At 40.3% G+C, this 22,772-nt stretch overlaps 1 protein-coding gene across 16 annotated transcripts in view; it reads left to right on the plus strand.

Annotated features, from left to right (window-relative positions):
* ENOX1 (ecto-NOX disulfide-thiol exchanger 1) overlaps nt 1–22,772 on the plus strand; it is a 362,839-nt gene that overhangs the window by 247,501 nt on the left and 92,566 nt on the right. For all 16 annotated transcript variants that reach the window (XR_010470814.1, XM_065054489.1, XM_065054480.1 and 13 more), the window contains 3 exons: nt 9,277–9,450; nt 11,900–12,106; nt 19,282–19,515. Coding sequence is in view for 15 of the 16 variants with exons in the window: in XM_065054489.1 (XP_064910561.1) it covers nt 9,277–9,450; nt 11,900–12,106; nt 19,282–19,515 (615 nt within the window). In the remaining variant the exon portion in view is untranslated. The remainder of the gene's footprint in view (nt 1–9,276; nt 9,451–11,899; nt 12,107–19,281; nt 19,516–22,772) is intronic.

Genomic DNA, 22,772 nt, shown 5'->3' on the forward strand with positions numbered 1-22,772 from the left:
TGGTTGCAGCAAGGCTGTTGTTACTTTTGTGACCCTGAAAGGCAAAGAGAGAATTTATATGCATTCCACAGATTCAAGGATCCACACAGTAACAGCAGTTAAACAACCAGAACTTCTTTCATGATTCATGAGGAAAGGAGTGTCTTTTGTTTTCATTTGGGAAATGTCCACTGGAATGTCTGAATTTCATTTCCCCCTCCACTTCTCTGAGGTCACATTAGTATCCAGAAGATGGTATTTTACCATCTTTTACACATTGGAGGCTTTGTATGTTTCATCCATTACAATAGTTGTATTTCACTGTTAGCCTAGCTTGGGAATTGAAGTCTTTTCCTATTTCTCCAACTTCTTTTCAGTATTCATTTACATCTACTTAGGTCCTTATATTTTCCAATAACCTTTTTGTGCCATACAAATGACTCTCAAATTTCTGCAATACAGCACTTCCATAGACAGCAAGCAAAAAAAAAAATATCTGTTAACAGTTCCTAGGCTGTATAATCGTACTTTATTTATTTATTTTTTCATCTTCTCCAGCTTTGAGGTGGAAGGCGATCTTGTTTTCAAGGAACAAAGCAAAGTTTTACTTTTGGAAGAGGTTCATTGGGCAAACAGATTGAACAGTTTCCAATTGAAGGTTCTTAAAGAGGCTACTTTGTTTGTCTAAGGCTAGTATTAATGAATAACCCTCCGTGATGTGGCCAAAACTGCAGGAATGGAATGGAAAAGTACAAAAGGGGAGAGGGTTGTTCCAATCAGTGTACAGTGAGTGCATAAAGACTTTTGGAAGTTGGGAAATACATCTGCATATGTTTTTACATTGCAAAAGTAATATATGACATTACATCTTGCATATTGGCCAGCCCTACACTTTCACAAACTGACTTTGGAGCTGTTAAATGGGGATCAGGTGGCAGTGTGCAGAATTTGCAATTTTGCTACTTTCTTCACAATGAACTTGTGACTGACCCCATATGAGGAAGTGATTTATTGATGAGGAGATGGCAGAGGCCCATTGTTCCTGCTGCAAGGAGCAGTTCCTAAGCAGCAGGGACTTCGGGGAGGTCAGCACTCTGAATGTTGTGAGGTGCTATAAACTCATGAATCCTTCAAAATTCTGGCACTGCTTAAAACAGCCTGTGGATAGAGCATGGACCCATGACACAAAGCTTCCAGATGATACTGTTGTCTGTTCATCTTTCCCTCTCTTTCTCCTCCTTCCTTGCATATCTGTTGATTTTTCTCTTTGCCTTCTTTCTTCCCTATTTTCCTGCTTCTCTTTTTCTCCCTCTTCTGTTTTCACCTCCGCAAATTTCCACTGCAATGGCAATTGGGTTTTACACATGGAAGAGCAGCTGATTGTGGATGGAAACTAAGATTAGTCAATTTTTTTCTGACTCTGGCTTCTTACACATGCAGCTGTCAGCCGTGAAAAACTGACAGACCATCATCAGACTCCCTCAACATCAACTTCTGAGTTTTCCAGCTCATTCTCAGGCTTGCCTGTCAGGTACTTCTTTACAGAGCTCTTCTAAGGGGGAACTAAATAGATTCAGCATGGGAAGGTAGCATTCAAGACCCCTTTGAGGTCAAAATGGCACTGATGGCTATCCATGTGCGGAAAAAGTAATAGAAATAACATTATAGTGACGCTGTAGATTTCTTTACACAACAGTATCTGGGCAGGAGAGTGGCATCTATTGTGGTAACACTTTGTTATATTATTATTATTTGCTATTCTCTCCTATTATTTGCATTGCATTAGAAGCCCTAAACAAGATTGGGGTCCTGTTGTGCCAAGCGCTGCAGCAATAAAGGATGAACCAGGAGTGATTCACCCTGTGATTTGCTTGTAAAAAGAGAAGGTGGTTTTCTTTAATTTAGTCTTTGTCATGTATATTGCTCCAAATATAGTGTTCGTCGTGTGATTTTGTGGGCAGGGATCAAAAGCAGGCTGGATTTGCTTTTAGTGTTTTCAGCTACAGCACAGCCAGCACTGCGGAACAGCATCTAAAGTTTCAAGATTGTCTGCTGTAAACTATTCCTCTGTGCAGACATAGTGCTTTCTTCAAAACAACAAAAGTACAATATAGCCCTAAAGCTTTGTCAGTGATATATGTCTCATAGAAGTAATTTTCAAGTGGCAAGTGTTATGATGATGCTACAAGGGCTTTGTTTATGGAGTGGGTCTGGCAGACACTGTAGAGTTCATATAAATTATTACTTTGTTGATTATTAATGAGAAACATTCATCTAGATTCTCCTCACCCTGTTTTTTGCCAAAATTCCCTTAGAGACCTGTTTTTGCAATAGTCCAGGCTCTGTTTCACAGAATATAGCTCTTGCTGAATAGTGTTAAGATGGATCCCCTGGCCATCTGTGAAAGCTGAAGGTCAAGGAGGTGATTTCCTGCCTCTCCTTCATTCAATTGTTTCCACTTCTCCAAATACACCCATGCACATGCAAACACATACACAGACACACACCTTGATGCTGTGTGTCTCACTCCTGTTCCTGCAGGAACCCTATGCCCACATGCAGCAATTATTTAAGGGCATCTGCCCATGTCTTTAATATTCACTTCTTCAAAAATTCAGGGCTAGATGAGCACCTACAAAGACGTCTCTGCCCTTGCAGTTACCTTCTAAGGATTTTAAAAGGGGCCACAGTCAAAGGTTCCATATCCGTATTCCTTTGTAGTAGCTCTGCAGAGACAAAGATCACATGCCAAACAGATGGCAAAGTATAAAAGCAGAAATAAAATCTGTAATCTTGTAGATAAGGTGAATAAGGAACAGCTATTCACAGTTTCTCAGGATGGAGGAACTAGAAGGTGTGCCTGGATCTGCCAGATACCTTGTTTTAGCAAAGCAAAGGAAGGACGTTTCTCCATTCTGTTACTAGCACACTGTGAAAGCCAGAGATGTAAAGAGTTTCCAACAGATTCAAAATGTAAATAGGTACACAGTAGGATTTAGTGAAAAGGTATAAATCAAGTCATGTGTCATAGGTGTCTGCTAGAAAGGATTGTTCAGTTGTGATCTCTACCACTGACAATATGTAAATACTCAATGTATACGAGCTAAAAATTATTTGGTTTTTATCTGCCTATTTCTTATTCTGATTCCCTGGACATCTGCCACTGGCCACAGTCAGGTGGTCCTTGCTCTGAAGCATGAAGATAGTGGTTATGGTCAAATGGAAGAGCTGTCAGACTTTTTTCACCCTGCCTTTGTTTATTTGAACGCATCTGGAAGTTTACCAGTCAATCCAGCACCTATTTTAGAAACAGAGAATTCTAGATGGTCAATGACATCTAAACTGGACAGGAAAAGGTGCTGGAAGATGCCAGTGGCTGCCACGTTGCTGCGTTCCAAAGGGGCTGATAGCGGTGCTCCACAACTGGGCTACTCCAGCTGGATCAACACCAAATTCAATTGACACATCTCCTAGGAACATCAGTGATCGGTGCCCTACTCCCACTCCCATTTCTGTCTTCTTTTTTTTTCCACTGAGGAAGACTTGTTACACTGTCAGAAGCCCTATAGTACTGATTAAATGAGTAACTTTGACCAAAAACTTCCTGAAACCCAGAAGATGGTAATATTTGAATGAACAGGGAAAACAATGATCCAATCTTGATCTTTAGGTTGCAGCTGAATATCTATGCTTAATTGCTGATACAGAAAAAAGGACACTGACATGAGGATACAGATACTGGCAGACTGTAGAGTTTTGAGGGAGAATTTTAGAGAAAAATGGAAGAAGTTTTTAGAATAGCATTTTTTTCTTATTCTAATAAGTTTCTTTCTTGATTTCAGAGAATAAAAAACGCTACTCTTTCTTTGCTATTGCCAAGTAATACATACACACACACACACATACATATATATATATATATATTTTAAGGGAGGCAGACACTGTATTAGATTTGCCCTTTTTCAGAAAAACTTAAATCTCAACTTGTAGAAATCAACTCTGTGTTCAGTCTCAGTATACTCAGCAATGGTGTTTTTGAAGTACAAAATCAAATCTCTAGTCTCCAGGAGCTTTTATTTTATTTTTCTCCACAAAAAAACAAAGTTTAATGAGCATCTTAGTACATCTATTACCAGCTGCTGCCTGGACTGTCCTAATCCTTGCAGCGTGTGTTGGCAGGCAACTTTGTTCCAGGAACCAGATTTTTTTTTATAGACTTTTTTCTTAGGTATAAAATTATCACTTCCAGGCCATGGGGACCCTTTTAGTGTTTTTTGTTTTGGCTAGCTATTTTGCTTTCAGATCACTGTTTTCACCACTCACCACCATTCTGTGTGTTCAACCAGCAGGTCTGAGCCACATGGCTGATGATGTCCCTGGTGGAAACCTTCCATGCGTGCGAGTAGGGGCACACAAACAAATCCGTGTTTCCACTCGGGGTCTTCTTATGCATCCAACAGAAGTACAACTTGACAGGTCTTGTAAAACACTGCAGAAAAAATTGGCAGTTACAGGCAAAGAAAATGACACATCCAAGGGCTAATACTGAAAATCATGTAGGGGATTATACCCTTAAAAAACAATATGAGCAGATACATATCTTGTGGTAGAGGCTGGTGGAAATGTGGTGGTAGCTTAATAATGGTGATGGAGTGCAATCCCCAAAAACACAGTTGGCAGGAGTATGCAGCCATGTTATTTGGGCAGAGCAATAATGTGACAAAAACAGAAGGTGACTCAGACAGCAAGTGTTGCCAAAGAAGGAAAGAAGGATGCTTCTCCAAGGTTGTGTGGCTATTTTTATGAATGACAAAGTTGCTCCTGCACTCCCAAAATGGAGACTAATAAAAGTAATTGGTTTAGACTATGTACTGTGTTAGAACAGTTAAAGGGATTTAATTGTTCTTCTATATTTCTAGACCCAAAGATTTCATGTGAAACATTTTGTTCTTCCTATATTATACTTGAAAGAAAAGGGAGCTTTAAAAACTACTTCCAGTGTTCAAGAAGATTTTTCTTCTTGCCTCTTTGACTGCCAGTTCCAGATATTTGTTCTTCCTAGGTTTTCATTGTTCTCCACCATGCCAATTTCTTATTATATGAAACAAGAATTATGTCATTTTGCCAAACATAGGCAGAATGTGGACTTGAAAATACTGACATTCAGTGTTTTTGCTTTCTTGTACAAATGTATGAATATTCAAACCTTATGTACAGTATCCACAGGGAATCAAATTTGAACAACATACTTTTCCATTCTTGAAGTTCTTTATCACCTCTGATTACTTCCCATTTGAATGATTTAGTTTAGTAATTATTTACTAACATTTTTCAAATTTAAATTTTCTCATTTCTGCAAAGTGGGTATTTATAATTTCAAGAGATCATAAACCCTTATTTGGCTGCATGAATGTATGTATAGAACCCTTTAAAAATAACGCTGTGATCATTTAAAGCATAAAATATCACTTGTTTACCTCTTCAGATGTGTAGTATAGACATTCAATGTATTTCTGTGTTTAATATAGCATATTCATGCCTACAGTATCTTAATAAACGTATGTCCAAATGGATCTGTTAAAAAAACATAGGTGGGCAGGGTTGATTCCCATTTTTTGAAATCCTGTATTACTCTACCATTATCTTTGATTCTGAATACCAACAAACTTACCAGTAAGTTCAACCGGAGTTGTCTCCAGCTCTAACTCTGCTGTTCTGGTCCTGGTCCTGCTCCAAACAGGCATTATGCCAGCACTTGGGGCAGACTGCAGTGGTGTTGATGATGGATGATTGCCCCCTATCCCTAGACAAGAGCTGTACATCCAGCTTCTATTATTGCACCACTCAGTAGCATTGATACAGTTAAACTTGGGATTTTGCTGGATCCTATGTGGCAGATTTATTGACTTTCCTTTCTGGTGACTTTATCAGTTCCTTTTTCTCTGCATCTCAGTCCAGACCAGTATTTCCTTTGGACATCCCATCTGTGGGCTCTCTTTATGATTTGTCAGCAGTATGCAGGTCCCATGCATCAGTTTCTCTGTAGATACAAGCACCATCAATCTCTTCAGGAGTCTGGCAAAGATCTTCATTGTTTAGAAATCCAGCTGAATTTTCCATCATTGCAATGCATAGTCATAGTTTTTATTATTCAGAAAATTATTTTCATTTCCAGGATGCTCTACAATTGATACCTGTGCATCCTTTCAGTGCTCATGTGGTGTATGAAAGCATTTCATTCTCAATTTAACACATTGAGAAATTGAAGCAACTTATTCAAGAGGACAGAGCAAGCAAACCTGTGCCTGGTTAAAAGCTATTCATGCCTTCAGTAATCTGGCTATTGACCTTAGCAGGGTTTGGATTAGTGCCTGGAAGATATAGAATTAGATTTCAAGAGTTATTGACTGAGTCCTCTTCAATATACCTCAGTACAGTCACCTTCTGGAGGCACGTAATCCCAGCACACCTAGAAGGACAGTTCGGGAGTGTTAGCCCCGAGCACTCTGCTCGTGCTCTTTTAGATTGATTCCAATTGTAAAAGAAACTGATGACAAAGCCATGTACTTATTTAACACAGGCAAAGTTACTTACAAAGTAACTTTTCCTTGAATGTGGCAGGAATTAGTGTCAAATAATTTTCTTCCACTTTAATCACAAACCTGCTTTGATTGACGTGCAACCCAAAAATTCTCCCTCCCAGTTCTCTTGCAAAGCCATGTTCACAATATTTGTGGTCATGAGTTTCCTTGTTGCCATCTCCTTTGGATTTGTTTCTCTCTGTATCTGCACCACTGCTAAAGGAATATTCAGAAAACTGTACCTTATTGAAATCTGCTGTCTTTGTTTTAGGTGAGACCACATATATCTGGTTTAAGCAGAGTTTGCTAATGTTTCAGTTTGCTGCTCCTGTAGAGAATCTGAAATGTATCTAGTGGTTGCTTCAAAGAGAGAAGAGCAATCATTAAATGCAACTTGTGGTGGCAGTCACCGGATGATGTTATTTTTCGTTGGTGGTCACATAGGACCTGAAATATGCATACAGGACAGGGACACTTGGCTTTTGGTCCATCTTCTTATACTGGTCCATCCTTACTACAGAATGCTGTGGGTCTGCTATGGATATTGGATTTCATATGAAATTTAATATCTGTCTGGGACTGTAGCTGATCCTACATTTGTTCAGAGAAGTGGACAAGATGCCTCCCTTGGCATCTTTCCACTCCCGGTTTTCTCTGATCATAGGAGAGGACCAGTATGACACCAGGCTTTGAGTGCTGTTGTGTTGCTCCACTTTGTGTCCCATGGAGCTCTGTGGGCTGCTTTAGCAGTGGGTAGCAGTGATGGACTTCTACCCACAGCAGGAGCGTGCTCCACAGGATGGCCTGCTGTGACTGTCAGAAGTCTGATGTTAAAAATGAGATCAAGCAAATTAGCATAGCCTAAGGATTTCTTTGAATTGTATGTTGCCCTTTCACCTCTGACTTCATCTTCCAGCATTCGCTATCCATGAATATTTAATACAGCCACCACTGCATCCTGTGGAATAAATGACAGGCTTAAAGTTTCAAAGATTAATCTGAAAAGCAATGCATATACATCGGTATTGGAAAAAGCATCACACCCAGAGCGAATCCTTTTTCATAAGCCCACTTATTAAAAAAAAAAAGTAATGTAATATCATGAGTTTTCATTAATACTAGTCTTCAATAGGCCTAAAGCAAATCCCTGCCTGCTGTGCACTTGCTACACTTGTTGTACAGAGCTGCCAGAAAGTGATGGAGGCTCAGTCGGTGTGCAGAGAGCAGGGAGCATGCAGCCGAGGCAGACATGAGCTCTGTTAGAGTAGAGGTTCTCAATCCTCAGTTGTCTTTCCAAGAGAAGATGGTTATGGATGTTTTACAGGAATCATAATGCTAATTTTCAGCCCACACAGAGTGCTTAACACCTGTAAAATGCTATGGAAATGTGAGCTAATCCTCACCAGTAAGTGAGTATTATTGTACCTGTTTTTCAGATGCAGAAATTAATATACAGAAAGGTCAGTGGCTGACCCAGGGTCACTTCTCAGCAACAGATTTAGGATGAAGAAACAGGCCTCTCTGGTCACATTCTATTGATCATGCTGCCTTGTAGCAAATGTAGCTCAAATTTCCTAAATAAAAATAGAAATCAAAAATCATATGCAAGGAGTTGTTTGCCCTTTGCTTCTTCAAAACAAGCAAGCTCCCGAGCTACCAAATCCCATGTTTACACGTATCATGAAATACTTTCCAGTTGCTAGCCAGAAAGCTCAACAGAAAACCTGTAGAACACCAAAGTAACTCTCTTCTTTTAAATAATTTATGATGCCAAATAGCAGCAGTGTTATGCCAACAAAGAGATCGGTCTCTCAAAATATTTTATTCATTATGCCGCAAGAAACCCAAAGCCTTGTTTTTAACGAAAGCAAATTTCAGAAGTTGGCTCTCAGTTCATCTGAAACATCTGCTTATTACAATTCTTGGTGTTACAGCACTGGTGCTCCCCAGTAAATCTTTCAGCTTTAAATAATACGTATGGAAGTCTTGGCAAAGAGATCAGGAAGGAAGAAAGAGTAATGTTTGCCAAATATGCATTTTACTTTATGGGGCTATGGTGGTATATTTTAATAATACATGTGTTGAAGGGAGTCTACTAATCTGATTAAACAACAGGAGAAGTAGAAATTAATTCCAAGGTTCAAAACCACCTCATTCTATGCAGTTGAAACTTTATATTCCAGGGTAAAATGGTTAGAAGTCTTGGCTAACTACACTTCTATAAAACAGCCAGAAATGGATCTTTCTCTGTAGTGTTCATAAATCAAGATCACTTATGTGAGAAGGCTATGTCTGTCTGACAATTAGATGGAGAGGGCATATCGATATGAAATGATAGTCTTCATACACTCTGGTCAGAAGGCAATGTAAACATCACAGTAGCATTATGAAACAGAAAATTGCATTCCAGATAATAATGGATATTCACAGTGCATGATTTTACACTTCAATGTCCTATGTTTTACTCAGTCATGTTAATATTTTAAATTATGTAACATTCTCTTCTTTATGCATAGATTTTTTTTTCACTGAAAATCCACCTCCCTCTCCCTCCCTATTACTCTGCCTTTTTCCCATTCTCATTTTTTATTTTTCCTTCTTTTCTTAACAGTGATGATTGTAGAAAAAAGCCTAAAGCAAAACTGTCTGTGGAAGAAAATAGTAACAAGTAGTTTCAAGATTTATAAGACAGAAATTTTATGTTATATATTTACAGATTCAATCTGTGTACCAGGCTTTGATCCAAGCCTTAGCATGATGACTGGAATCACTCCGATTAACCCAATGATACCAGGCATGGGGTTAGTGCCGCCACCACCACCAACAGATGTGCCTGTAGTCAAAGAAATAATTCACTGCAAAAGCTGCACACTCTTCCCTCCAAACCCAAGTAAGTGGATCTGATGAAAAAATGTTATTTTCCTAAATACACTGGATTAAATATTTTTTATCTAATAAAAATCAAGTTTTTTGAGCAAAGTGTAGGCAGGTAGGTTAACAGTTGGACCTGATGATTTTATAGATCTTTTCCAACCTAAATGATTCTATGATTCTGTGATTCTATGTTGTTTCCTCCTAAGATCTATTCTGTGTGTAAAACATGGTATATCAGAGCATGTTTATTCATCTCCGTAAGGTCATATAAAACAACCTACACAACTTGTACAAAAAAAGAAAAATAATTACTTAAACAAAGCTAACAGAGCCTGAAGATCTACACTTCTCATAGTAGAAATCTGTCTTTCCTTTAGATTAGAATGCCACAAAATATAATGCTTATATGATGCTGATCATCTCTGTGCTCCCCTTCTGTTGAGGTCTGATTGTGGGGTGACAATAAAACCGTGGCAGATGTATTGTTAATCCCCTCTCCCTTCCGTTCCCCCTTCAGCCTCTCCCTCTCTCCCCTTCCCACTAAGGACAGGTGATCAGGAGGGAAAGAAGGACAGAGAGAAGAGAGTTGGAAAAATTAAAAATTTTTTACTAATGCTACTATTTAAAATAGAGAAAACAATACAAAATATACAAAACCAATCTTGAAAGTCCCGGTAACTACTCCAGCAGATGAAGGGCTGGCACCTGGACTGGACTGGACTGGACTCTGCAGCCAACCGGAACGGGCTTCAGTCTGTCACTAGGCCTCAGTTGACAGGGACGACTCTCAAGGTCCTCTCCTAATGTCAGCCATAAGGAAAAAGGGACGAGATCCTTGTGATCTCCTACTTTTATATGAAGTATCATGTGAATGGGATGTAATACTTAGTTGGTCAGTTTTTGCTCACCTGTTTCTCATTGCCCCTCTTGCGGGATGTATATCCATCCTTATGAGTAACCTTGCATACCATTGCTATGTCTACTGAAACATGTATCTGGTTTTCATGAAAATGCAGCTAATAAGAAGGCTTTAGCTGACAGGCAAATTCGCTAAAAGAGAACCTGATTTTTAACAAAACCAGGACACCTTCAGATGCCTGCAGTTAGATGAGACCAGTCTGGGCTCATGTCACTGAACACAGCACCTTGAACAAAAACGTTGACTAAATCTGGTCCCTCGTTGGGGGAGATGGAATGAAAGAGGGACTATGTCCCCCCTCTTGACATATTTTGGGGGGCAGCATGGCAGATGAGTTCCTTCTCCTGTTTGAGATCGGGGACCAGGCTTCCTTTTGCCCCTTCTGGGACACTGTGCAAATGGAAGACTCTTCCGTCTGAGCCACCAGCTCAGGCACAAACCCTGATTTTGTGTTTGTTAGCCCCAGGAGTTTAGTTTCACAGCCCTCAGATCAGTGGCTTTCACTATCACTCTGATGACAAAAGAGAAAATTAAGGAAAAAGTCTAGTGCTCTGGATTTGCCGCATACCCAGATCATGGTTTATTCAAACTGGCTGTGTGTGTGAATATGTATATGTATGTATATCTTAAGGTCATAACCCCATTTATTGTGTTAAAGGGCCAAAAAAACTGTTACATGAATCAGATTCCTTCTTAGATAACTACTGTTAGAGGAATGCTCTAGTAATCTACATATAAACAAGGTGAAGTGTTATGACAGAGTATATTTTTATACAGCCTTCAAAAATTTAATAGTTTTCATGATTTAAGTGTGTATATATTATATGCATATATATATTAAAATAACATTTCCAGCCACTCCATTTCATGAGCACTTGTAAACAGCGAGGTTATCCTTCCCTCGTGCTGGCGTCTGCTCCATTATCTGACAACAAGACAAAACAGATAACCGGTAGAGGATTTTCATCATGCTGTCACTTCATTGTGTTTCCCACTTTGTTTTTCTGTTTGCTGTGCTCTTATACTCTGAGACAGAAATGAAATTATGCTAAGACCAGGGAAAGGTGTCCATCCAGCCCAAGCACCTGGGGTGTACGCAGCATGGGCTGGCTTACAGAGGGCCCACACACTTGGCGAGTGTGGCGAGTGATGGGTATGAGCCAGAGATTATTAAGTTCAGTGCTTGAGATCTGTGGTCAGGGTCAAATCAGTTGCAGAAGCTCCCTTGCTTTGAAACAGAATATTTTCTGTTTTTTTGGTGTAGCAAAAAGAAAGAACCTTTTAGACTTTACCATTTGTCCTGGAAAACAACCCACTGTGGCAGGAATTAATCTCTAAAATGCCACCTAAAACTTGAAAAGGTTTAGATTTAAGTAATCAATTTTGGACAATCTCTGCAATGTTCAATTATTTTGCTTCTCCTTTTCTCCCACCTCCATACTATGTCAAATAACTGTTGCTGCCCAGAACTGATTAGGGAAATGAATAGAGGCAATGGATCAAAACACAAATTTTGTATTCCAATGTGATTTCTGTTTTGACTTAGATCTTCCACCACCTTCGACAAGAGAAAGACCTCCTGGGTGTAAAACAGTGTTTGTTGGAGGATTACCAGAAAATGCAACGGAGGAAATTATTCAGGAAGTCTTTGAGCAGTGTGGAGATATAACAGCAATTCGGAAAAGCAAGAAGAATTTTTGTCACATTCGTTTTGCAGAGGAGTTCATGGTTGATAAAGCCATTTACCTTTCTGGTACTTCACATTCTTTAATGGATTTTCCTTGCTTCTCATTTGTATTTTGTGATGCTAATGTTTGCTTCTTTTCTTAGCTTTTATCTCAGCAAGTCTTTCTTGAGCTCAGTGGCTGTAGCTTGGAGTGGCAAGGGGCAACTCTGTATTTCTCTGTGTCTGCCAAGGCTTGTGCGTGGTTTTGTGTGTTGCTTACCCTGGAGCAGTTTTCTGCCATCCCACAACAATGCAACAGATCCTAAAATTCACTGCAGAACAGTCTTATTTTTGATTTACACAGGTTTATATAGTTTTGCTCACAGGTTGTCGAAAGAGAAGGGCACTAGGCCAGGAACGCTGCTGTTTTCCAGTGCCAATTTCTCTGATAGGCTGGCAATTTCATTGGCATATTTTTATAGATTTGCAGTGCAGCCTGAATAAAGTCTGCCTTTATGCGTACACGTATTCAGTTACCACATGGGTTGGATTCCGAGCCCCATCTGTAGGCTACGTCTGTTGCCTCCCAGGGCAATGAGAGCCACAGAAACTCAGGTGTAAAATTTCAGAATCTCTTTTATTTTCCAACAAAGAAACAAAATAATAATGATAATAATAATAATAATAAGACTCTAAATCACAGGGAAAAAAAAAAAAAAAAAAAGAAAGGGAAAAAAAAAAAAAAGGAAAACCAATCCTGCTTTCACATATCAGGCTTCAGCAACTGTCCGTATCCTCTTAAGTTTACAGGCTCCTTCACATGAGGATTGCCTACCTGAGTTCTTCTTCACCTTTCTGAGCTGGATCCTGTCTCCTAGGGAGACTCACAAGTGTTGTTTTGCCCCACATGGAAGGTATTATTAAATAAAGAAGGGCCAGGGACTGCTCTTTGGCCAAGACAAGCTGACACAGACTCGCTTACAGCCACCCACCCTGTGTAGGGTGACCTTGAAGGGACCCACTGGGCCCATCAAACATGGAGCCTGGGAGGCAGCTAATGGTTAGATATACCTTGTTTGAGCCCTCACCCTGGTCATCTTCTCTTTAGTAGTAAGGACATAACCTCAATGTCCTGTAGGTATCTATGGGAAGCTCACACAGGTAGAAACAAGTGGCCTCTCAAATTGCAGAAAGGAAAGAAAGGAAAGAAAGAAAGAAAGGAAAGAAAGGAAAGAAAGGAAAGAAAAGGAAAGAAGGAAGGAAGGAAGGAAGGAAGGAAGAAAGAAAGAAAGAAAGAAAGTAAGAAAGAAAAATGAAAGAAAGGAAAGAGGAAAGAAGGAAGGAAAAGAAAAAGAAAGAAAGAAAGAAAGAAAGATCTGATCTTTTGAAATATGTGGCCAGGAAAAACCTAGCTCTTTTGTTTCACAAATGGGTTTGTGTTTGGGTTTGTGGGGTGTATTTTCTGACTTGGCTGCTTGCTTTAACTATCTGTTTGAAGAGCTACAGAAAAATTGTGAGTTTTATGAGGTCTATACAAAGATGGCTTTGAAATATTGCTGTATTTTCAGGTTTCTTCCAGATCTTCATTCCATGCTGGTTTTTTAGTTTTTTCTTTTTTGTTTTTGTTTTTTTTTTTTGGTTTTTTTTTTGTTTTTTTTTTTTTGTTAATTTTCACTTCATTTCTTCTGCCCACAACCTCTCTTTCCAGTTTCCATCCTTTTCATCTATTTCTTTATTCACTTATTACTTCCATAATGCTGTAGTTCATTGGGGCAGATTACAGGCATCGTAGTAGTAGGAAGCAGCTGCACATTCCCCAGCTTCCAACTTCTGTCTAAGGGGTCCACCTCCACAAGTAATGGAGCAGAGGAGGGGCACACTGGATTCAGTCAGAGCTGGTATTACTGTGTATGATGAACAAAACAGTGGCAAGAAGAGCAAAGAGAAGCTCAGAAACATACAGGCTGTCACCCTGGGCCAGAGCCAGTGTGCCTCTAGCTCAGTTTCCCACTTCTCAGCAGTTGACTGCACCCTTTTGTTCACTCCAAGACAAGTTTTATTTTCATTTTATATGACTTAAATCCTGGACGAGCAGATTTGATGATTAGAAGTCAGAAATTCTCTGTGCTGCCATGTGCCCTCGTTCATAAAGCACCAGAGTGTTCATTCAGGATAAGGGAAACAAGTAGAGATGGAGGTGGCAGATTCCCTTCCTCATCCTGAATTTTCTGCCAGTTTATTTCGAAGCTCCTGATCCGTCTTTACTTCTTCCATTTCCTCACAGTTGCACGGCTGTCTATGCTTCCTCTTACTGTCTGCCATCTTTTCCTCCACACCTTTTCTGTCTTTTAAAGCATTGTACTTAGTGTCTCTGACCAGATCAGGAAACAGTAAAAACAAACAAACAAACAAACAAACAGGAGTTAGAGAGGGGCACACTGCAGCCAAGTTTCACTTCTTTTTACCACCAGCACTGGAATCTGCAGGTGGAAGAGGGAGCGCTGACTCTCCCCCACCACCGCAGGGCAAGGAGGTCTGACACTAGGCAAGGGCACGTTTTATTTGTGCTGAAGTATTGGCACTTTTTGACAAGTCTTTATTCCATTCTCAAACACAATGTATTCTAAAATGGTGGGGATAAAGGATATTATTAATTTATTTTCTTTTCCCCATTAGAGACAAAAGAGATGTACCAACGGATTTGTGGTCAATACAGTGTGCGTGTTATGTTACAGAAAAGTTACGCCTTTGGTATCTGCAATATAATGATAAATTTGTCTACCTAATCAGTTTTATCTGTCTACCCCATCTAATCTCATCAAACTTTGTATTTATCCCATGCTTATCATCAGAATAGTGCAAGTGATTACAAACCCAGCAAGTAGTTTAATCACTGATTTTTTTTTTCTTTTCTATTCCCAAATAAACATGTATGAAAAGGACACTGGGTAGAGATGGGTAGAAGACTATGATAAAAAAGATGACTTGAGGAAGGGCAGTTTTCGTTTAGCCCTGAAAGATACATATTGATCTCCTGAGAAAAAGACTTTCTAAAATCAACATACGAGCCCATGAGAAAGTCCTTTCTCCAAACTGTATGTACTTTACTCTCGTAGCTGACAATTCAGTAGCTCCTGCAAATATTCATGACCCTAAACTTGGAAATATGAGACAAACAGGTGGCTTGAGATAGACCTCTTTATACCCCAAAAGCCTTTGTATGCACTTTTCCTGTGCTGATATTTTCCCCTGTGAGTTTCCATTTAGTACCATGCACTGGTTTTCTTTATGTTCTCGATAATCATCATCAACACTCATCATCATCAGCCAGTCCCCAATATAGCAACACTCAAAGGTAAGTCAAGCCATGGAGTTTTGACTAGACCTGTGATATGGAAATACTGTGTTTGATTTTTATTTAGCACCCTCATTAATTTTTCCTGTTGCTGTTCCTTTAAAGTGAGGATCTTGGCAAGTTCCCAAAGTCTTTTCCTCTGCCATTGTATACAAAACTGAAATTAAAAATGGCAAGCCTGGCAGGCAGTCAGTGCTAGCTGCAGTCCTGAGCAAAGAGATGGGGAAAGGGCTCTGTGAGGGCAATTCATTGCCCATGCGTGAAGGGGAGGCAATGGCAGGTGGTTCTCTCATACATTTAAATACCCTTGAACATCAATAAGGAGACTGGGTACTGGAAAAGACCTATCCTCCGAGTGACCCTGCATCTCAGAGTTGCCAACCCGAATGGTTGCCTGAGGATCCCACATATGAAATAGGACCTGCCAGTTGTGCACCCCTTGCTACACAGCATCTTGCTGGCTATTAACCCATCACAGAGTCTGTTCTTCACTGACCAGGCCATTGGTCCTGTAGTGTCTGCAAAGCCTGATTTAGGAGGGTGCAAGAAGCCATGACAGGGATGTTTGCTTTTTTTGTTAGGGGAAAGATGCCCTGAGCAATCTGATCTGACTTTGAAGTTGGCCCTGCTCTAAGAGGGGGTTGGACTAGGTGACATTAAAGGTCTTTCCAGCCCAGATTATTCTAGGTTTCCATGCTGGTGGAAACCTCCTGGCTGGCTGGTCACCTTCAGTCTTAGGACTTAAACAAGAAGTGAGATATTTTCAGTGTGATTCACGGGCAATTTCAAAGATCTGTTAATTCAGAGGCACTTAAACTGTTTACCTAAAGGAAACCACAAAGTTGGTGAAGGGTTTAGAGAGGAAGCTGTGTGAGGAGTGGCTAAAGTCACTTGGTTTGGTCAGCCTGGAGAAGAGAAGGCTAAGAGGAGACCTCATCACAGTCTACAGCTTCCTCACAAGGGGAGGAGGAGGGGCAGGCACTGATCTTTTCTCTTTAATGACCAACAACAGAACCCGAGGGAATGGCAGGAAGATGTGCCGGGGAAGATTCAGGTTGGACATCAGAAAAAGGTTCTTCCCCAGAGGGTGGTGGAGCACGGGAACAGCCTCCCCAGGGAGGTGTCATGGCCCCAAGCCTGACAGTGTTCAAGAAGAGACTGGACAATGCCCTCAGACACATGTTGTCCTGTTGGAGGCACAGGAGTTGGACTTGATGATCCTTGTGGGTCCCTTCCAACTCAGGACATTCTATTGTTCTATGATTTGTCCAGTGCTATTAAGGTTTTGGACTGCAATTTATTCTTTTTTTTTTTTTTTTTTTTCCATTATCCCCATTTACTTCAAATGAGGGCCATTTTAGTAAAACTCAGCTTTGCCAGTGCACATGCAACCTGTTCTTTATTCAGATTAAATGGGGCTTTGAGGTCCATGAGAGCCTTGCGTCCTGCAGTGCTGCATTTCTTGGTCTGTCCGTGCCCAACGTGATCATCAATGGAGGCGAAAGATGGGGGAGAGGAAGAGAAACTGTGTCTTCCTGGAAAGTACAGCCCAGCTGGGAGATCTAATTTTAGGTTCATGAGACCTGGCACCTTGGCAGTGTCCTTTCACATTGCTGATAATGGCATTTTGGCACAGAGCCAATCACTATTTGAGGAACATAGCTGGCGAGTCAAGCTGGGAGGGGGCTAACATTTGTCAGGGTTATCAGGGTAGTTGACCCCTTTTGGCTGGCCCCTTCGTGCCTACACCTCTGTGGATAAAACCACATCATTACCCCCTCATTAGTTCAGGGGCCAGCTCTGAAAGGTCATTCACACTCTTTTTCTGCCTTGTCTCACTGAATATAGTGTATCTGTAATTCTTCCCTTCAACACCTTGTGACTAGAGCTAAGTATATGACTACAAATAGCTTTCAGGGGGAAAAAGTTGTGTTTCATCCCCTGTACAAGAAGAAGCAGAACAAAACAGAGGGGCTTTAAAATAAACAATCCCCTTTTTTTCCTTTCTTGTAATACTCAGTCCTATTTTACCCCAAGCTTGTGAACCTTGGAGACCAGGTTGGGTAAGTTTCATGGAGATTTTTGATACCTTCTGGCTTTGAGGGACCTCATAAATGGTTAGCTTGAGTTTTCTTCTGGGTTTGGAGTCCTTGCTGGAAAATGAAAGTCGTACCACTTCCTTACTGACAGGCTACATAGCTGAACTCCACAAGAAGTCTGAAAGGAAAATGTCAAATCAAAATGAACCTGGATTGTTTATTTTTTGGAAGAGCCACTACACGTGGATATTTAATGTCTTTGAAGCTATTGTCTTATATGTGCTGTAGTACAGACAGCCCCTTGTATTCATACAGCAGGATGTTTCTACAGCAGTAAAACAAACAGATCATACCCAGATATGCTTTTTTTGCAAAGGTGGTCCTAATTGACTACACAAGTTTAGATTCGCTGTCCCTGGAGAGAGTTCAAAACTGAATTTTAACTGTGGTGACGAGGTACTGAAGCTCTTCAAACCACAGGCAAACCACAAAACTGAAAGGTAGGTTCTCTTGACTTGCTATTAAAACAGGCAAACACCATTTTTCCTGCCACTTCAAACAGAAGTTTCCTGCCCCTGGAGTTCTTACGCAGTGGTTGCAGCAGTGTGTGTTTCTGAAGAGCCTTCTATATGCCAGCTCAGCAGAAGGTTCATCTCTGCAGCATCCCATGATTTGAGAAATCTCCGCTGGGCTGCTCTGCTTCTGAGGCAACAGCAGAGGATTGACACCAAGAAATTAGAGCTAGTCCTGTGCAGGCTGGTTAATTTTACCTCTATCTGAGGGCTCTGTTTGCAGTTTTCTGCATAGTGTTTTCTCACACTTTCTCTGAATCAGCATTTTAAAAGTTAGAGAAACTGCTCTGCGAGCATCTTTGGCCTTGGAAATAAAACTTGGAAAAGATAAGTGCCCAGTGTATGTTTTTCCACATTATGGTCACAAAAATGCTCCTTTTATAGCTTTGGCAGGATTTGTTTGTCCTCTTAACAGGAGTCAGGGGTTTTAGTTCAGAGCAGGGCCATGTACTGCTGTGTAGCCCTGACAAAGCCTTTGCAGTCTTCTAGCTTTAGCTAGCCATACGTTGACTCAATTATGAGTATGTAGAACATCTCTAAAGATGAGGCACAACAGGTTTCATTATTTGATCTGAAAGAGGTCTTACAAATGTCTAATACATCCATCCACACTTTTAAGATTACTTTAAAGAATGCTGAACTTAATTCATTTGTAGGTGGTTTATATTTGTTGCCAGAGTATTTCCAATAGGGAACCGGGAAGTAGTGTTTGCAACTGTAAAGCCTTAAAATTTGAGATCTAGCATCAATGTCACCACGCTCCTTGTGGCCCAGGAATTTATGTAGCACAATTTTCTAATTTGTCTTTGGTCATGATTTTTATAAAATTCAGCCTTTCTCCATTCTTCCAATTCCTTTGGTAGGATGGAGAAAACCACTAAACTGCACGTGAGCTCAACAGAATCAGGGGAAGGCGGACTTCACATTCAGATCAAAAGAGGTCCTTTTTTAGTAATTGTTTTTTGTTTAGCTGGCCTTTGCATTTATTAAGCTTGAGAGTATCAGGTGGAAAAATTACACATTTTGAAGGACTGCTAAACAGGCATGTAAATTCTGTTCATTTGGGTCAACTTTTTCAGCTCATCTACTGTGTTGGCAGGTGATGCAGAAGACTGAGGAAAAATGGGTGGATGGATATTTATTTTTCTGTGAAAGCACAATGATTGATAGATACTACGTAGATATGTGGGAATCTGTTAATGTATATTTTTACTTAACTGTATTTAGTGGGGTGGTAAGGAAAAAAAAAATCAGAAAAGAAGTTCTGCAACAGTTAATTCTGCTTGTTGGTTGCAGGTTACCGCATGAGATTAGGATCTAGCACAGACAAAAAGGATTCAGGTCGCCTTCATGTTGATTTTGCTCAGGCAAGAGATGACTTTTATGAATGGGAATGTAAACAAAGAATGCTGGCCAGAGAAGAACGCCACAGACGCAAAATGGAAGAAGACAGACTGCGCCCTCCTTCTCCTCCGGCAATAATGCATTATTCTGAACACGAAGCTGCTTTGTTGGCTGAAAAATTGAAAGGTAAGCAGCATTTGATGCTTTTCAGTGTATTATTCCTTAAAAGCAGGAGCCCTCCAGAAGTCAGAGCAGGGGAGCGGATTTCCCTCCAATGTATTTCATCACTTGCCCTGTTAGCTTTCCCCCGTTCCTCTGCCATTTCTATGCCAATGGCAATGATACTCACCCACCTGCTAGAAATGTATAACGTCTGTCCATCCACCTGTGCTTTAACAGATAAAACACAACCTTCAGAATACTTCAGTGGGTTTTTTTCTGCTCATTTTCTGTCATCATCTACCTTAGAAACACTCTCATAATAAGACAACCTGCTAAAAGCATCCTTCATATTAAAGTCCCGATTCTTAAAATGTCTTTATTCCTTGACTACATGACATACATGCGACTGTCCCAATCCCTAGCATTTAAATTGCCCTCATGAGCTGCATTTCAATGTGCCCCTCCGACGCAGTGCTACACCTCATCTCTGACATGCACCACCCATTCTTTTATACCCTCTTTAGGGTTAGAATAACTTTTGCAGGATAGCGTATTATGGTATGTGTTTGCTTACTTGCTTATTTTTTTTTCTAGGCATGCTTAACGAGTTCGTGTTTTTCAATGGTGCAGCTAGAAGATTCCCATCTTTAATAGTTAACGTAGAAAGTGAGAAGCAAAAAAATAAGATTATTCATGTTAAATAATTTTTTTAAAAAAGATCAAACAAGCACCTCTTCATACCCTTTAGAGTTGTATTTATTTTCACAAAGTGTTTAGCAATTGTGTTTGGCATTCTTTCCCCATGTGGAGGCCAAGCATGTTTCTTTACTGTGTGCCAGGTCACAAGAAACCGTGATTCTTGCCACTGTTTCAGAATCATCCAGATTAGACTTAGGCTATCTAGCTGTCAACACAACAGCCTCTGTTCTAACTATGAAACATGTTTGGGAAGCTGGAGAAGGACAGTGCAAAGTGTTGCATCCTTGGAGCATGGAGCAGAGATGCACCCTACTGTCTCTCTGAGTACTGCATTGCTCACCGTTAGTTGTTACTGCTACGTCGCTCTGTCTCTGGTTTTGCGGACTGATATTGTCACCACATACAGTCCTCTGGTAAATAACTCATTAAATAGCTGGAAATGTGTAAAATAACCCAGATAGATTGAAAACCAGGAGAAAAGGAGGAAAGAGGGCCAACTATAAGAATATTTAATTCTTACCTAGCTTCCAGTCCAGCTTCTCTAGAGGTCATACAGTACAATACAGAGTTTTAGAGCCATCTGTTCCCAGAATCTGTTTTGAATTGAATATTTTAGGAGTTAATCTTTTATAAGGAAGTTTTTCTTTATGTAGTAAGGCCTAGAGGTTTCCTGAACTAAGCCAGACAATGTGAGGAGTCTGGACAATTTCTTCCGTATGGCTAGCCATTGCTTGGAGCAACTGAATGTGGGTTTTTGCAAGATGTTTAAGAAGTCTATGTTAGCAGGGGTTTTCTTTTCATTCTGGGGAGTTTCCATACTTAATTAAGACTTATTCCAAGCATTTAGATCTTTAGTTATTCTGAGGGACATTTGACCAGTGCTTGGCATATAAGCACAAGTTTAATATAGAAATATTTTGAGCACTATATAAACCAACACCATGTACATGATGGTTTCTCTGTAAATAAATAAAAGTTTTTTAGAAACATACAGAATTGAATATAAGAAATTAAGAAACCAAAATGGTAATTTTATTTTTTATTGGTTAAAATATCACTAAAATCCAGCAAAATAACATATTTCAGTTTTTAAAACTTCGCTGATTAACTATTTCCTTGTAGCGAGACTAATGGCACCAGCCCCGGATCTGTCTAGGTTGTTGCAGATGGAGAATGCAAAGCCACATTTATTCTCACTGTTCATGAGTTACCTCCTGTATTAGGTAGTCTAGAAAGCAGAGGTGTGGTTCAGTCATTATACTGTTCTACTTTACTTTTTCTATAGCATCGTAGCCAGTGTCTATAAGGCAGTGTGATGGACTATTAGGGCTCCCCATGGGCAACATGGATTCACCATATGAGCCCTTTGTGGCTTCCTAAAAACAGAAGTAAAACAACACTAAAGAAACTTCTTTAACTCTGGCAAAGGGCCGTTTATCCCACCATACCTTGACAATTTAAATGTGGACTTCAGTGAAGCTAACAGAAGTTACATATACGTACACACACATGCACACACACATCTGTAGAGGGAGGGAGGGAGGTAGATAGATAGATAGATATAAAAACTTTGTGTCAAAATCTCAAACCTCTGGATATCACCAGATTTGTGTTGCCTGGACATTTCATCCTAAAGAAAAGAAGGATCAAAATGTATCTGCTGTTGGCATGATTTACCTTGAAAGACTGGGTTTTGAGCATATGCTTTGCAGTCGTTTTCTTAAGGAAAGTTATGACCTCCCCATGGTACCCACTTCAGGACACTCCTGAGCTCTGTTGCCAGCCCATGAGACAGAGTTGCAGGTGCCCAACAAGCAGGTTTCTGCTCCTGCAGTGCCTCCAAAAGTTCACTGAGCAACACTAGCTGAAAAGCAAGCCAAAATAGCTAAACATCTGTCATCCCAAGATACTGCTTTGCAATCACAGATGTAGACAACTTGGTCTGAATCCAAGCAACTTTTATTGTTAAGATAACCTTGGAAATTCCTGACAGCAAGGAAACCTGACGGTGAGCAGAGATGAACTAGGTTCATGAGCCAATCCCCTGTTGTGGTCTAGATATTTATTGAGTCTATAACAGAGGTGGCAATATCTTTTTTCACCTTGTGCAAACTGCAGCATAAGACTTAAAGAAATCATTGGTTTTGTGTACCAGACTTAGCTGGAAAGTCTCACCTCAGTGTTGTCGGCATATTCCTCGTCCTCTTATGTGTTGAAGTCACCTGGTACAGCAGTAGCTGCTGTAGAGGAGAGTGGGTGAGAGAGCATAGAGGATCTCTTGTGCCAGTTGGACATGAAAGTCCATTATAAAATTTCAGCCAGATAGTCTCTACGGGTATAGAGCTTCTCAGAAAAAAGAAAGGTGTTTCTCAAAATGCACTGTCTGGTGACTGGGGTTGGGAACTCACTGCATATGAGGCCTTGCATACCTGCAAAAGCACGAGGGCTGATGACTTGCTCTCCATTCCCTGCTCTCTGTGGACTATCCCAAATGCCTTCATATCTGCAAAGAACTTGATCTGAACACTTGGTTATTGCAGAAATAGGGGAAACTGTGGACCAGTGTAATTTTTCACCACTTT

This window comes from Columba livia, chromosome 1, assembly GCF_036013475.1.
Source record: "Columba livia isolate bColLiv1 breed racing homer chromosome 1, bColLiv1.pat.W.v2, whole genome shotgun sequence".
NCBI lineage: Eukaryota > Metazoa > Chordata > Aves > Columbiformes > Columbidae > Columba > Columba livia.